Source organism: Rhinoderma darwinii, chromosome 7 (genome assembly GCF_050947455.1).
Source record: "Rhinoderma darwinii isolate aRhiDar2 chromosome 7, aRhiDar2.hap1, whole genome shotgun sequence".
Lineage (NCBI taxonomy): Eukaryota > Metazoa > Chordata > Amphibia > Anura > Rhinodermatidae > Rhinoderma > Rhinoderma darwinii.
The window spans coordinates 96,260,101-96,277,778 of record NC_134693.1 but is presented as its reverse complement, the minus strand read 5'-3'; the positions used below and the strand labels follow the sequence as shown (position 1 = coordinate 96,277,778).

At 40.8% G+C, this 17,678-nt stretch overlaps 1 protein-coding gene across 5 annotated transcripts in view; it reads left to right on the top strand.

The window, feature by feature from the left end:
• TNRC6B (trinucleotide repeat containing adaptor 6B) overlaps positions 1-17,678 on the top strand; it is a 175,582-nt gene that overhangs the window by 132,323 nt on the left and 25,581 nt on the right. For 4 of the 5 annotated variants that reach the window (XM_075833723.1, XM_075833725.1, XM_075833724.1 and 1 more), the window contains 9 exons: positions 1,472-1,630; positions 1,807-1,982; positions 4,296-4,370; positions 5,517-5,562; positions 5,974-6,122; positions 6,680-6,850; positions 9,104-9,229; positions 9,326-9,457; positions 16,201-16,362. In XM_075833723.1, coding sequence (XP_075689838.1) covers positions 1,472-1,630; positions 1,807-1,982; positions 4,296-4,370; positions 5,517-5,562; positions 5,974-6,122; positions 6,680-6,850; positions 9,104-9,229; positions 9,326-9,457; positions 16,201-16,362 — 1,196 coding nt within the window. The remainder of the gene's footprint in view (positions 1-1,471; positions 1,631-1,806; positions 1,983-4,295; positions 4,371-5,516; positions 5,563-5,973; positions 6,123-6,679; positions 6,851-9,103; positions 9,230-9,325; positions 9,458-16,200; positions 16,363-17,678) is intronic. The other variant, XM_075833726.1, reaches the window with a different exon arrangement.

Genomic DNA, 17,678 nt, shown 5'->3' with positions numbered 1-17,678 from the left:
TCCCACCATGATTTCCCCAGAGTAGAACCCCACGTGGCGCCTGATTGCCCCCTTCAAGATTTCAAACTCAGCCGGAGTCCCTGCCTGCTTATCTTCGCCTGGAGAAGCTACGTCACTGATGCTTCCCTGGGGTAGCCCAGCGAAGTTTCATTGGTGACGGATGCGGTGCAAATTATTTCTGTTTGTCACCGTTGTCTAAGGGTTCCATTGTTTTGACTGAATCAATACCGTAGTCGATTGCGCTATTGATTCCGTCAAAACAACGGAACACTTACGAAATGGTGTGCGTGCGTGTCCGCCCATATATATAAGCAAGCATCTCCCCATAGACACAACGCAGGGATCAAGTCTTTTGATGGAACTATAGCAGACACTGTTCCAAACATAGCAGAATTGATAATTTCTTCGAATCTGTACGCCTATGGCCTCAGCTATAATTAACTTTTTGACCAATTGTAACAATAAAAAATAATCACTATCGCACTTGGGTGTGATGGCTATATTATAACGTGTACTGTGCGTTGAGTGCGTTAATTGGAGGATGGGAGTTTTTGCAGAATTTATATTGTCTATATGGTTTATATGGATAAGACCTTTTTAAAGGAGAATGTGATATTGGTCAGATTTTGACTACTCCTGTAATCTTGCACAAGACCTACTGTCTAAAGGTGTTTTTTAGTTTTTCATCAGGTAGCCCAGTGTTCTCCATCCTTGAGCTCTTTAGCTGTTTTTCTTTTCTGAAACTACAACTCCCAGCATGTCAAGTCTGCCAGGTTCTGATGGCAGTTGTAGTTCCGCAACAGCTAGATAGACATAGGTTGGGGAACACTGTATTATCCTATGTATCAACACCTAAACTGTGCTCCAGTATTTACGAGTAAATTCCCACGTGGCAGATTAGTCACAGAAAATTCCATACGTCCCAATGTTTTTGGGTTTTTTCTGCAAACCTCATTCAGATGTTCATAAATTTCTGCAATGAATCTGCCACGTGTGAACTTGACCTTTGGGAAGAGGTTTCACTGCAACTTTCCTACTGAGTCCTACTTCATATTATAGAAACAGTGGGGATAAAAAGTGGAACTCTCTGAACTCTGTTGATCCACACCTGCCTGGAAAATGCACAACAGGAGTCCTACAATCTGTAATAAGAACATTTCTAATAATCTGTAGACTGGTAATGTTGAGCTTTTACAATGTTCATCTATAATGTTCCCATAAATTCAGTCATTTTTTACAGATGTTTGTGCTCATTTTCCTAACTTATTTTAACATTTTAAATAAGACTGGACTAAAAGCCCAAGATATTTCCGTCTGAGGCAATCCACCCAGAAGCATTGCGCCACTAGGTTGAGGCATGAGACTTCTGAGTTGGTTTGCACCTTTTTCCGCAAAAAACAGTTTTGCTGTTTATCTTCAAATACATATACTGTTTTCTATAGCAAATTATTATTATTATTCATGTTCATAGTTTGGAGCAAAAATAAGGTTCCTCCAGCTGATAACGGGACATCAGCCTGGGGTGATCCAACTGAACCTGCGCCTGGATGGGGAGAAGGCGAGGAGACAGGACCTCCAAACCCAGGTTGGGCAAATGCAGCCCCTGTAGCTCCCAGTACCATGAAAACTGGTGAGTCACACTGGGAAGGGTAATTGTTTTATGTTTAAATGTGGCGTTTATATTTTGAAGTTGTTGGATTTTGTTGTTTTTTTTTGTATCTTTTTCTATACATAACATAAATGAGGTTTGTAGTGATGATACAGTAACATTGAAATGTGAAGCAAAAACATTTTCTTTCTTTGCAGGTACAAAAACTATGCAAGACGGCTGGGGAGAGACTGAAGGACCAGCAGCAGGGACGCGTCACAGCAGCTGGGATGAAGAGGAGGAGGGTGGTGTCTGGAATAGTGCAGGATCTCAGGGAAGTGGCTCCTCCCACAATTCAGCAGGGTGGGGCCAAGGAAAGAAACCACAGATCAAGGTGAGTCCCGTACAAGAAAAATGTATAGATCAGCTGTGTAGTACTGCACACCACCTTTTGGGAGTGCGTTTTGGTAGTCCTTCATCTGCAAACCGTGCATGTTTATGGACAGGTTGTGGGAGATGGCTTTTATGGCCAGCTTTACATATATACTTATAAAATAATGTATGACTAGTGAATCTAGTTGCACCTAGTAAATGGATTTCCAAAATGTTGATCAGGAATCGAGGATCTAGTGGGTTACATATGATGATGGGCACATATGGAGGCTCTTTTTTCATCCTCTCGGTCATTCAGCTGAGGGGAGGTTCGGGTTACTACACATGTGAGGCCTTGTTCTTCTGAACTAGTTCTTAGTGGTTTAGATTATTAAGGCATCTATTTAATGCCTAAAAGGGTTATTCCACGGGATATGCCATAAATGTCTAATAGATGCAGGTCCCACCTCTGAGACACACACCTATCTTAAAACTGGGGTCACCAACCCTTATCCCGCCTTGTTTAATAAAATATAAATCTCCCTCACAAAAAACTATTTTTTCATAAAAATATTTTTGTTAAAGAGGCTCTGTCACCACATTATAAGTGCCCTATCTTGTACATAATGTGATCGGAGCTGTAATGTAGATAACAGCAGTGGTTTTTTATTAAGAAAAACTATCATTTTAGCTTTATGCTAATGAGTTTCTTAATGACCAACTGGGCGTGTTTTTACTTTTTGACCAAGTGGGCGTTGTGGAGAGAAGTGTATGACGCTGACCAATCAGTGACCAATCAGTGTCATACACTTCTCTCCATTCATTTACACAGCACATAGTGATCTTATTAGATCACTATGTGCAGCCACACACACACACACACACACACACACACACACACACACACACACACACACACACACACACACACACACACGTGCCAGGACGTGATGTCTATTCAGAATCCTGTCACTTTGCTAACGTTTGTGTGTCATTTACAGCACAGCAAGCGTAATCTCCTGAGATTACGCTGTAAATGACAGCCCAGCATGATCTCAATGTGCTGTGCTGTAAATGACACACAAACGTTAGCGAAGTGTCTGAATTCTGAATAGACATCACGTCCTGGTTGGCAGTGATGTCTATTAAGTCTCAGCACACTTGAGTAACATTAGTGTGTGAGTATGTGGCTGCACATAGTGTTCTAATAAGTAAATGTAAATGTGCTTCTCTAGAAAGTTTGCACGGTCTTTAAATACAATATTAGGTAATGAACTTAAAGAGGCTCTGTCATCACATTATAAGTGCCCTATCTCCTACATAAGGAAATCGGCGCTATAATGTAGGTGACAGCAGTGCTTTTTATTTTAAAAAAAATGATCTATTTTTACCACTTTATTAGCGTTTTTAGATTTATGCTAATGAGTTGCTTAATTCCCAAGTGGGCGTATTTTTACTTTAGCCCAAGTGGGCGTTGTACAGGGGAGTGTATGACGCTGACCAATCAGCATCATGCACTCCTCTCCATTCATTTACACAGCGCATAGGGATCCTGTTAGTATAAGACCGCACATAAAATCTAACAGGATCCCTATGCACTGTGTAAATGAATGGAGAGGAGTGCATGATGCTGATTGGTCAGCGTCATACACTCCCCTGTACAACGCCCACTTGGTCTAAAGTAAAAATACGCCCACTTGGGAATTAAGCAACTCATTAGCATAAATCTAAAATCGCTAATAAAGTGGTAAAAATAGAATGTGTTTTTTTTTAATAAAAAAGCACTGCTGTCACCTACATTATAGCGCCCATCTGCTTATGTAGGAGACAGGGCACTTATAATGTGGTGACAGAGCCTCTTTAAGTTATTATGCCATGCAATGGTATTTTGGTGTGGTCTCCCTCATTTATAGTTAATCTACAGATTTCAGTGTTTTTTTCACATTGAGATTTTAGCCCCGAATATGGTCTGATTTCCCATAAACTTATTAGCAGAATTTATACTATGTTCACATTTTTCGTCAAGCTTTCCGGTACTTTTGACTGCAAGAATAGGGTCGTCAAAAATATCGGAACCCGAAGGTCCCTATTACAGTCAATGGGGTTCATCAGTGTGCGTTTGGATCTGTCGTAAAACTGATCCGCCACAGCGTCCTCTCTTCTGTTGTGAATATAGGTCATGGCACTAGTCTGAACAGAGCCTGACATAGTGATTTTTTTTTTCTTCAGTAATTTATTTGTTTACACATAGAAGTTATTGCTTTACCTGTAAATCCAGTCTCCTATTTGGAACAAGACCAATCACTAAAAAGCTGCGCTATCTTCTTACTTGCAGGGATCCCTAAAAGGGGGTAACAATGATTCCTGGATAAACCCATTGTCCAAACAGTTCTCAAACATGGGATTACTGGTAAGCCATATTAACTGTTATGGATAGTGTTACTGCACATATGAATGGCATCTACATTTATTGTCTTTACTATTTCTGCTTTAGTTTAATTGTACATTGTTCAGGCCTAGTATATACAAAATAACCAAAGCACTCGATAGCCATCTTCTCTGACAGAATACAGATGCCTGTTGACAAGAATTAGATTTTCTTGCACCTGTTCTCCGTTTTCGTAATGATTAGGTTATTAGGGATTTATTTTAGGGTAAGGCCGCGCGGAGTGGCCCTGACACGGTCGCAACCCGGCCAACTACCGCGCTGGCACTATGTAGGCCCGGCTGTCAAATACCTTGTTAAGGGGTATTCTGGTTATATGCTCATGCGCACTGCCGCTCCATTCATTCTCTATGGGAGCGCCGGAGATAGCCGAGTGCCGATTGGCTTTGTCCGGCGCTGCCATAGAGAATGAATAAGGGGTAACTTGTTGTAACCTGCAAAATCGTGCGGCCATGGAGGGTGTATTAATTCATGGCCGCATGATTTTGCAGATAAAGGGACATTTTACCTGCATTAACGTTCAGCCACTAACCGGCTGTTTGACAGCCGCACCGAACATGGTGCCGGCGCGGTTGTTAGCCTCGTTGCGACAGTGTCAGGGCCGCTCCATGTGGCCTTACCCTTGGGCTTGTTTCATACTTTGCTGTTAAAATATGTTTTTTTGCCGCAAAACCTCGCCAACTTGCAAAAATTGTGGCACAAAAAAAAACCCAAAACAAAATAAACTTATTTTTGTGAATGCAATTCCCTATCGATTTAAACAAGTTTGTCAAAGTTAAGCCTTTGCCTTGATCAAAATTGCACCTCATGAATATTCATTAGGGGTGTCCTTGACCAGCCCTTTCGATATACTTAATTTACAGTGCCTTCATTTTTTTTATTTTTTTTAAAATCTGTTTAGGACATATTGCCCCACATTTACTAATTGGTTTACACCAGTTTTTGTCATATAAACTTGAATTGCCTGTCACAGTAAATGTGGGGCAGTCTAAGGTGAATTGTATGGTTCTACAGAAGTGAGTGGAATTTTGAAGGGTCTCCTCCTGCCCCTTGTCAATGTACTATGCTAATTGGTCTGTTCTAATTTCTTTTATTTTTTATCCTTTATAGAGCCAAGTGGATGACTCATCTGCTAGTAAGATGGACCACCCTGTTGGTGAGTTTTATGTTTGCATTTAATGCCCTGTTCACATCACGTTTGTGCCACATATATGGCAGAAAAATTTCCCAGTTTATACATTAAATGTAAGCTGTAACGGATTATATACAGGGTCATATGTCAACAATAGGCTCCCATGTTAAAAAAAATAAAATAAATTGTACGTTTTTTTTTTTGTTTTTTGGGATCCTGTTTAGAATAGTGTTTTCCAAACCTTAACACAAAGGTAAACCGGCCTTACTGAGGCAAAAAAAATTACTCTTCTAGCCTCCGTCAGAGTCCTATTGATAGTTTAACGTGTACGTCGGGAGCTACAAGCTAAACATACATCACAATCACTTTTATATGCGGTTTCTAGCTTTTGAATACCAGAAGTTAATATTGTTTCACCTTTAATTTTGCACACAGGTGTTCTTCCAGATAAGAAGTTTGAGGCGGACAAGAGGGGAGTGAGTCTCGGGGATTTCAATGATATGATGCGGAAGGACCGGTCTGGCTTCCGTCTGCCCAATTCCAAAGAGATGGGAGCCGCAGACAGCGGGCCTTATTTTGAGAAGGTGAGTGTTTATCTTTGTGGTCAAATCAGAAGAATGTTTTAGCCAAATATATCCCTCCAGTTGTCCATGATCAGGGGCCTTTTTTAATCGTGGCTTACACACACATCTTGTAATGATCATATGTAAGACTGTTCCACAGGGCGGTTGTATCACGGTTTTTTTCCGCGTTTTTATTGCAGTTTTATGTGCTTCTAATTGGTATGAAAATGCATTTAGATTAGGAAACTCTTCCGAACAATTCCTGATTTGAACTTTAAAGAAACTGTTTATTCTTATTTTTTTCTGTTATCTCCACTGTGTGGAGTTACGTCCAGTCTGGTACATGAACTTACCGTTTTAGCTAGGAAAGCAATATTCATGAATATCTAACTGATCTTACCTGAATCCTTTATTTGCATTCCGTGTACTTGAGAATAAGTTTTCCAGTGAATGAATGTGATTGGTAGAACACAAACGCATCTTTCATTTGCACTCAATAGAATTTCTCTGTGTCTGTCTCTCCTTTTCCCTCTTGCCTTCTGCTACATCACTAACCAACACCCCTTGACTGGCTTTAGCTGACTTTGCCTTTCTCCAATCAAGACGGGTGCCTTGGGGACGAGGCTCCGTGCTCTCCCTTTTCTCCCTCCCCCAGCTACAAGCTATCTCCCTCCGGCTCCTCGCTCCCATCCGTGGGCCTGGGGGCTATTGGTTCGGGCCTCAACCCCCAAACCTTCGCTGCTAGACAAGTAAGAGTTGTGTGCTATGGATCACCTGTCTTAGCAGTGAAAGATTAAAAATCTTCTAGTTTGGTCCTTGACCCATTCAATATAGTTATAGAGGAAATGATGAAGCTAAGTCTTTGCTTAAAATAATTGTATATATTCGTTTTAATTTTGATGCTCAAATAACCTTGTCACTAGTTGGTTCAATTTGTACTTTTGCCTATATTTAATCATTTTACGATCAGAGTTCATGTTTTTATGTTTTTCTGCACAGATGTTTTTTTTGTGTTCCTTATATAGCCCCAATATATTCTGCAGAGATGTATAGAGATTGTCCCTGTCCAAAATGGGGTTCACAATCTAATTTCCCGATATCTCTCTCACACCACGCACACAGAAAAAAGTACTTATAGGTAATCTGTCATGTCAGACATGCTGGGTGCTTTGTGGGTAGCATGTTATAGAGCAGGAGGAGCTGAGCTGATAAATATATAGTTTTGTGGGAATGGATACAGGATAACTTGTAATTTATTCATTTAAATCCCTTCTAACTATAGGCGTAAGAGTTTAGTGGGCGGTCCTACATATTGATTGGCAGCTATTTCTGCATTCATACTCCTGCAGAGAAGGCTGTTAATCAATGTCTGAGATTGCCCACTGGACTCTTAAGGCCCCATGCACACTTCCATCACCGTTTTCACGGCCGTTTTTCATGGATCCGCGATTGGAACAGTGTGCTTTCCGTGTACACTTCTGTGTTTCAGTTTCCGAGAGGAAACTGAAACCTGTTCACACTATGTACACGATATTGTGAGTGCCGCACATGCTATTCCCTGTCCAGCGGTACTCCCTGTCCAGGGTGCTGAAAGTTACTGCCGATCAGTGCAGCCCTTTAACTCTTTCAGCACCCTGGACAGAGACTACCGCTGGACAGGGAATACCATGAGCGGCTCTCACAATATAGATTTATGGTTCATTAAAAAAAAAAAAAACTCCCTGCTTCTTCCTCAAGTCTGGCCTTCTGAGATGACGTCTCAGACAATGTGACTGCCACGTCATATAGGGACGTGTTGCCAAGACAACGGCCAGGGTACGTATGAACTTATTTTTCTTAATATCGCTGTGTTCCAGCACTGATCAGCAGCCTCTTTATCAGTGCTGACCGAGAGAAGGGGCTGCCGATTAGTGCAGTGCAATTTCTGTCTGTATGTGTACTTCTGCCTGCCCGGCTCCGTCACACACAGACGGCACACGGATGCCTTCTGTGTGCCTTCGGTTTTTTGACGGCCCATTGACTTGCATGGGCCTCACGGTCACGGAATCTCGGACCAAAGTAGGACATGCTCTACTTTTGTTGAAACGGAGCAACGGGACCGTAAAAAAAAAACTGAAGTGTGCATGGCCCCATTGAAATGAATGGGTCAGGTGCTAGCCATCTGAAAAAACGGCTAGCACCCTAAAATAAAAGACTGAAGTGGGCATGAAGCCTTAGCCCACGGTGAGCAGGGATTAAAATAAATAAATTACAGGTTATTTTTAATCTTTTCACACTAAACTATATATATATATATATATATATATATATATATATATATATATATATATATATATATATATATACATACAGTCCAGAGATAGATGAACACAGCACTCCAATGGTTGCAGAAAATCAGGCCATGTGCTCGTTACCTGGGGGTGAATCAATTCCCCAAAATCCAATAGAGAGAAGCATAGAACACAGTAACGGCACCAGGACTTCAGAGTAGATGAAAGCAAAAGTGGATTTATTCACCTCAATACAGCAACGTTTCGGTTCAACAGGAACCTTTCTCAAGCCATCATGGATTGTTGGCAGGGAAGATGTGTTAGGTAAAATGAATTACCTAAGGAATTAGAAAACCCAGTGCACTAATAACAGCCTAAATGTTTACAGTTTTTCCCTATTTTCAAAAAATTGGCGCTTTAACTTTCTAGAAGTTCCATGCCAGCATAGGCTTACACCACTGACCTGATAAAGTTCAGGTATCCTTACTGTTGTAGGATGTCTCTGGCTGAGTTTTCATGGTTGGAGAATATTTGTGGATTCGCTTGAGTTGATTCAAATTCAACGCTTTTGTGCATTTTTTTTTTTCTTTTATTTTTTTTTATTTTCCTTTTTCTGTAAACTGTAGTGTAGCATGGACATTTGATTTGACCAGAACTTTCATTCACAGTAAGTAATTTGTACTAAAGTTCATTTGCCAAATCTAAAACGCAATTTTTCACTTTCTCTCATAGGGTGGCAATCACGGTCTGTTCGGGAACAGCGGTGCACAATCGCGAGGCATGCACAACCCTGTGCCATCGCTCAACTCATCTCCCAACCTCCGGGCACAAGTCCCTCCACAGTTCCTTTCGCCCCAGGTGAGATCAGAACGTATTCTTTATTTTTAAAATCTTATTTTCAAAACCTTACATTGGTTTGGTTTACCAATTTTATTATTTTCCCCATTTTCTTAGGTCTCCGCCTCTATGCTGAAGCAGTTCCCTAACAGCAACATGAATCCAGGGCTGTTCAACATGGGGCCCCAACTATCTCCTCAACAGATTGCCATGCTGAGCCAGCTCCCTCAAATCCAGCAGTTTCAGCTGGTAAGTAGAAGAAAGCAACACCACCGTAATAAAATCTGAATATACAATGAGTCTTAACAGACACAAATCAACCCAAAAGAACTCGGCAACACCAGAAATATCTGTAAGAGCTTAAAAACATGCAAAAAAATGTGGTCACATTAGACACGTCAAGGCCATTTTAGCATGTAAAGTTTGTAAATTTGACATTAAAATACATGTTTACACCTACTCTGGCATGTAATGCTGCCCATTATATTGGATGTTTGTAGACTATCCTACCTATGTACCCAAACATACACTTTACTATGCGGGCCATAAATGCACAAATATTCTCTTACGCCATCAAACTATACATTAGAGAAGAAACTTTTGTAACTTACAGTATTAAAAATACCACGATTAACCTTTTTGTATTTTCACGGAAATATTCCTGCAAAACGTTTAACCCCTTCCCATCGTAAACAAGTTTCAGATTTTCATTTTCGTTTTTTCCACCCCACCTTCCAGAAGCCATAAGGTCTTTATTTTTCCGTCGATATAGTACTATGAGAGCTTGATTTTTGCGGGACGAGTTGTAGTTTTTCGTAGCACCATTTATTTTGCCGTATAATGTACTAGGAAACGGGCAAAAATTATTTGTGGGGTAGAAAATGAAAAAAAACAGCGATTTCCCCCATGTTTTTTTGCGTGACGATTTTACGGAATTCACTGTGCAATTAAAACAATGTTATCCTTATTCTGTTGGTTAATACGATTACGGTGATACCAAATATATAAGGTTTTTACATGTAAAAGTAGTAAAATATAGAAAAAACTAGCATCATATGTCAGCATCATCCACTTCTATTCACAACGCCCAGCTAGTAAAACAAGTAAACACGCCCAGATGTTACAAACACAAGACACGCCCAGTTGGAAATAAGAGAAAACACGCCCAGTTGTCCATTAGAAAGGCTCATTTGCATAAATATAAAATTGCTCATAACTTAGCCAAAAATGATCATTTTAAAAATAAAAAAAACGCTACTGTTATCTACATTGCAGCGCCAATCACGTGCAATAGGAGATAGGGATTTGATAATCTGGTGACAGAGCCGTGGTATGAGGGCTTATTATTTGCGGCATAAGCTGTAGTTTTTAATAATACCATTTTGGTGTGCATGCAACGGTTTAATCAGTTTTTATTTCATTTTTTTGTTGGAGATGAGGTGACGAAAAAATAGACATTCTGGCGTTTACAATTATTTTTTTTACACGGCGTTCACCGTGCGGGTTAAATAATGATATATTGTAATAGTTCAGACTTTTATTACGGATGCAGCGATACCAATTATGTTTATTTAATTTTTTACTATGCTCTAGGGGGGAAAATGGGAAAAGGGCGGTTTTTTGAACTTTTAATATATATTATTTTTTTTACACAAAAAAACTTTTTAACCCATTCTTACTTTTTTTTTTTTTTATTAGTCCTCCTAGGGGACTTCAACCAGAGATCGTTAGATCGCTTGCACTATATACTGCAATACTGATGTATTGCAGTATATCGTGATTCCGACAGGCATCTATTAAGCCCTAATAGGTGTACAAAGATGGCAGACCTGGGGGGGTGTACAAAGATGGCAGACCTTTATTAGGTCCCCAGGCAGCCATAGCAACCATCACCAGCCCTCCCATCCCACCCCCACCCCCCGCGATTGCATTGCGTGGGGCGCGATGAGCTGTTTGAGAGGGCCGCCACCCTCTTTCTAACGATTTAAATGCTGCAGTCGCTATTGGCCGTGGCATTTAAATAGTTAAACGAGCGGGATCGCGCTGGAGTGCGATGCCGCTCATTACTCTAAAGTGTCGACACCAGCATCGTATGGAGCGAGTTCACTCCGTGACCCCGCTACATACTTTCCCCTACCTGGCTATGATCTATGATGGAACTGTATGTCATATGTCGGGAAGGGGTTAAACAAGGTTACTAGTGTTGCTTTCCTTACTGAAAACAGGTTGGACAGGTCAAGTGCTGCTTCTGAAGTTTTTTTTAAAATGACGGCGTGCATTGCATATTTGCAAAGGATGCTGAAAGTAAATCCAAAATTACCCAATCCCTTTTTTTCTGGACATATGCGGTCGCGGAACAGTCGGTGCCGTCATACCTAACAACAAATTGTCAGCCAATCCTGCTGTAATCAGCAGATTCTGACGACTTTGATCTAATGTGTTGGAGCATCTTAACCCCTCCCCGACCACCCCATGTAGATGAATGGGTTCCAGCGCTGATCCTTGTGCCTGCAGCGCATTAATCTACGTGTGATCCTAACAGAGCGCACATGCATTCCTTGGAGCCCGGCATCTGTCAGTACTGGCTGCTACTAGCAGCCTTAGTAGTGACGGAAGACCGGGTGGAATCAGCCGTGATCCCGCCGATTATCCCCTTCAGTGTTACAGTAAAAAATGATTTTCTAAAAACAAAAACTGAAATTTATGAATTTTACCTCCACTTTGCTATAATTCCTGTGAAAAACCTAAAGGGTTAAGAAACTTTCTAAATGCTGTTTTGAAAACTTTAAGGGGTGCAGTTTTTAAAATTGGATGACTTATGGGGGTTTCTAATATATAAGGCAGTGTAATATATTACAGCAGTGTTTTTTATTTAGAAAAACGATAATTTTTACGGCGTTATGACCTATATTCGCTTTATGCTAATGAGTTTCTCAATGGACAACTGGGCGGGTTTTACTATATGACCAAGAGGGCGTTGTGGAGAGAAGTGTATGACGCTGACCAATCAGCGTCATACACTCCTCTCCATTCATTTATACAGCACATAGCGATATAGCTATATTGCTATGTGCAGCCACATAAACACACTAACATTACTGCAGTGTCCTGACAATGAATATACATTACCTCCAGCTAGGATGTGATGTCTATTCAGAATCCTGGCACTTCTGTGATTTACAGCATAGCAGGCGTAGTCTCGCGAGATTACGCTGTAAGCTGTCATTTACAGCGAGATCTCGCTGTGCTGTGCTGTAGCCTAACACAGATGCTACAGAAGTGACAGGAGTCTGAATACACATCACGTCCCGGCTGGAGGTAACGTCTATTGATTGTCGGGGCACTTCAGTAACGTTATAGTGTGTTTATGTGGCTGCACATAGCGATATAGCTATATCGCTATGTGCTGTATAAATGAATGGAGAGAAGTGTATGACGCTGATTTGTCAGCGTCATACACTCCTCTCTACAACGCCCACTTGGCCATATAGTAAAACACGCCCAGTTGTCCATTGAGAAGCTCATTAGCAAAAATCTAATATAGGTCATAACTCCGTCAAAAATTATCGTTTTTCTAAATAAACACTGCTGTAATCTACATTACAGCACCGATCACATCATGTACAATATAGGCCACTTATAATGTGGTGACAGAGCCTCTTTAATGAAAAATACAATAAATAAAATAAGTTTTGAGCAGAGGTTTCATGTTCATGGTGTCCTCTCACAGTATTCCCAAGGATGATGCAGTCAGTTGGGGACAGTAGTAGCCCTGTGTGTTGTGGGACAGACTACAGTACGCAGTAAATAGAGTAGCCCCAACTACAGTAAAATATACGTACAGTACCGTGCAAACGTTTTGTCCAGTTGTGGAAAAATGCTGCAAGGTAAGAATGCTTTCAAAAATAGAAATGTTAATAGTGGTTGTTTTTTTTTTGTTTTAAAAAAATAAATAAAAATCTATTAACAAAATGCAAAGTGAACAGATTGAAGAGCTCTAAATTTAAATCAATATTTGGTGTGACCGCCCCTTACCTTCAAAACCGCATCAATTCTTCTAGGTACATTTGCACACAGTTTTTGAAGGAATTCTGCAGGGAGGTTGTTCCAAACATTTTGGAGAACTAACTACAGACCTTCTGTGGATGTAGGCTGCCTCAAATCCTTCTGTCTCTTCATGTAATCCCAGACAGACTCTATGTTGAGACCAGGCCTCTGTGGGGTCCATATCATCACTTCCAGGGCTCCTTGTTATTCTATGCGCTGAAGATAGTTCTTAACCCCTTAGTGACCACTAATACGCCTTTTTACGTGATTCACTAATGGGCTTTAGGCTAGGCTGACGCCTTTTCACGTCAGCCTAGTCTAAGTCCTGCACGGGTCTCCCGTGCAGGCAGGAGCCGGGGCTCTGCTGTCTGATGACAGCTGAGCTCCTGCTCCAACGCCCGCGATCGAAGTTTACTTAGATCGCGGCCGTTTAACCCGTTAAATGCCGCCGTCAATAGCGACCGCGGCATTTAACTTTGTTTACAGAGGGAGTGCGCTCCCTCTGTCACCCATCGGCGGCCCGCGAATGCAATCGCGGGTCTCCGATGGGGTGTCATGGCAGCCGGGGGACTGATAAAAGCCCCCAGGTCTGCCCTGGACATATGCCTGTTAGGACGCGCCGGAGGCACGTCCTAACAGATTGCCTGTCAGATTTACACTGACAGGCAATAATGCTCTGGTATACGAAGTATACCAAAGCATTATAGCAGCGATCGGAATATCGCACAGTAAAGTCCCCTAGTGGGACTAATAAAATCAAAGTGAAATAAAGATTATTAATAAAAAGTACAGTAAAAAAATTAATCCATTTTTTTCCATAAAAAGTGGTTTTATTTAGTAAAAGTGTAAAAAAAAAAAAAAGTACACATATGTGGTATCGCCGCGACCGTAATGACTCCATTAATAAAGTTAATATGTAATTTAAACCGCAAAGTGAACACCGTAAAAAAAAAACCGCAAAAAACTATGGCGAAATTGCAATTTTTTTCAATTGCCCCCCAAAAAAGTCATAATAAAAATGAATCAATAAGTCCCATGTACCCCAAAACAGTACCATTCAAAACTACGTCTTGTCCCGCAGAAAACAAGCCCAAAAAATAACTACATTGATGGAAAAATAAAAAAATTACGGCTCTTGGAAAGCGACGATGCAAAAACAAATAAATAATTTTAGTTCAAAAGTGTTTTTATTGTGCAAAAGTCGTAAAACATAAAAAAACCTCCACATATGTGGTATCGCCGTAATCGTACCGACCCATAGAATAAAGGTCACATGTTAATTACGTCGCACAGTGAACGGCGTCAATTTAAAAACGCATAGAACAATGGCGGAATTTCAGGTTTTTTTTATAATCCCCCCCAAAAAGGTTAATAAAAGTTAATATAAAAATGATATGTACCCAAAAATGGTGCCATTAAAAAGCACAACTAATCCCGCAAAAAACAAGTCCTCATACAGCTATGTAGACGAAAAAATAAAAACGTTATAGCTCTTTGAATGCGACTAGAAAAACGAATAAAATATCTTGGTCATTAAGGCCTAAAATGGGCTGGTCACTAAGGGGTTAATGACATTGGCTGTATGTTTGGGCTGGCTGTATGTTTGGGCTGGCTGTTCTGCTAGGGAATAAATTTGGAGCTAATCATACGCCTCCATGATGGTTTTGAATGGTGGATAATTATCTGCCTTTATTTCTCAGCATTGAGAACATCATTAATCAACTCCATTTGCTGAAATGCAGCCACAAACATGCAAGGAACCTCCACCATTCTTCACTGTTGCCTTCAGACACATTATTGTACCGCTCTCCAGCCCTTCGGCGAAAAATACTGCAATCTATTACAGCCAAATATTTCACATTTTGACTCCTCAGTCCCGAGCACTTGTGGCCATTTTTCTGCACCCAAGTTCCTATGTTTTCGTGCATAGCTGAGTCATTTTGGCCTCGTTTCCACATCGAAGGTATGGCTTTTCGGCCTTAATTCTTCCATGTAGACCACTTCTCGCCAGACTTCTCCAAACAGTAGATTGGTATACCTGGGTCCCACTGGTTTCTGCAAGTTCTGAGCTGATGGCACTGCTGTATATCTTCTAATTACGAAGGGTAGTAAGCATGATGTGTCTTTGATCTGCTACACTAAGTTTCCTTGGTCGACCACTGCATTTACGGCCCTCAATGTTGCCCGTTTCTTTGTACTTCTACAAAAGAACTTGAATAGCACATCTTGAAACCCCAGTCTGCTTTGAAATCTTTGCCTGGGAGAGACCTTGCTGATGTAGTATAACCACCTTATGTCTTGTTTCTGAGCTCAGACTTGACATGGTGGTCCTGTGACATGAAACTGTCTTCCACAACGTCACCTATGCAGCAGAGTTTGGCTGATCCTCATACCATTTTTAGCCTCCTACACTGCGGTTTCTGTTAGTGAATGAGTGTTTCAACCTACATATAAAAATGATGATCATTATCACCTGTTGGTTTGTTTGTTTGTTTGTTTGGTATAATTGGTTAATCATACACCTGACTATAATTCTACAAAATCCAGGACTTTGTGCAAGCGTACCTAGAAGAATTGCTGCTGTTTTGAAGGCAAAGGGTGGTCACACAAAATATTGATTTGATTTAGATTTCTCTTCTGGTCATTCACTTTGTATTATATTTGCATGAGGGCTAAACCTGTATAAAATGTCAAGGTTGGAGAAAGGCAACATCAGTAAATAAAGTAACCCACAAAAATCTTTCTTTTATACTACTCTGTATAATTCCCCAGTGATGTCTTAGGTGGACATACACTTATTTGTTGTACATAGGAGTGTGAGAAGCCTCTATATATAACATGCATCACCATTTTATTGATCAGAAGGACACGCTCAGCTTTTTACCTATAAAGTACTTGAATCATTACTTGATTTTTGATTTTGCATTTTTTTTTTGTTTGTTTAGGCATGTCAGCTCCTCTTGCAGCAGCAGCAGCAACAACAACAGCAGCAGCAGCAACAACAACAACAGCAGCAGCAGCAACAACAGCAGCAGCAGCAGCAGCAGCAGCTACTCCAGAATCAGAGGAAGATCTCGCAAGCCGTCAGGCAGCAGCAAGAACAGCAGGTAACCACGTAACTTGTACCTGACATGGCTCATCTTTTGAGTGTATTTATGTATTAAATGTCCTGTAATCTGATAATTCGAAATGTCTGCAGCCTGTAGCTAGAACGTAGAAGTGTTGACACTGCTCTCCTTTTCTAACCTGCACTTTGTTTATTCGTGTGGCCCATCGTCCATAGAGTGCAATTTATGTACATCCCATAGAGCACAACTTGAATGAGGGTGAAGTGTATTCTACAAACAGTGCCTTTTTTCCTAGAAGAAGGGCACAATAAACCAGAGCACTACGTATTCTTCGCTATTTCATCAGAATTTGCTGTAGGCTATAAAACCTCTTTAACTGGTTGCCGACACAGGACGAGAATGCTCGTCCTGAGCGGCGAGCACTTTGCGCATTAGGACAAGCATACTCGTCCTGTGTGACAGCCGTCTCTGTGCGCGGCTGTGCGCGCGATCGAGAGTGGGGCAACGGCTGTAATACACAGCCACGGCCCCGCTCTGACATCGGAGAGGAGAGAAACATCTTCTCTCCGCTGTTAACCCTTTGAATGCCGCGATGACAGCTGATCGCGGCGTTCAAAGAGGGGGGACTGCACATTGATCGCGTCACAGAAAATAACTGTGACGCGATCAAAGCCCACAACTCATATGGCCAGACAGCCCAGGGTACATTGAAGGACCCCAGGGCTGTCTGAACATATTTCCTGTTGTTAGGGCATACTGAGGTATGCCCTAACAACTGCCTGTGTACAATCAGTACACAGGCTAATGTACCGGCATATAGATCTATGGCAGTACTTTACAGTTACAAAATAAAAATCAAAATGCTAAATCCCTTTCTGGGATTAAAAAAAAAAAGTTAAATGAATGTAAAAAAAAATTTATGATAAATAACCACACATTTTTTATAATAAACTTTTTAAAATATAAGTCCAAAAACATGAAATAATATAGGCATATTTGGTATCGCCACGACCGTAACAACCTGTATAACAAATGTATAACATTATTTATGATGATCGGTGTATGGTGTAAAAAAATACATATTAAAACTGCTGCGCAACTGCTTTTTTTTCAGCATTTTCGCCAAAATAAAAATTTATAGAAATTAAACGATAATGTATTTGTACCAAAAAATGGTACCTACATAAAGTACAACTCGTCCTGCAAAAAACAAAGACTCATACAACTACGTCGTACAAAAAATAAGGGTTATGAGCGTCGGGATGCAAAGAGGGGAAATGTAAAAAAATTGCTCTGTCCTCAAGGCCAAAATTGGCCGTGTCCTTAAGGGGTTAAAGAGATTATAATGGTGAGGA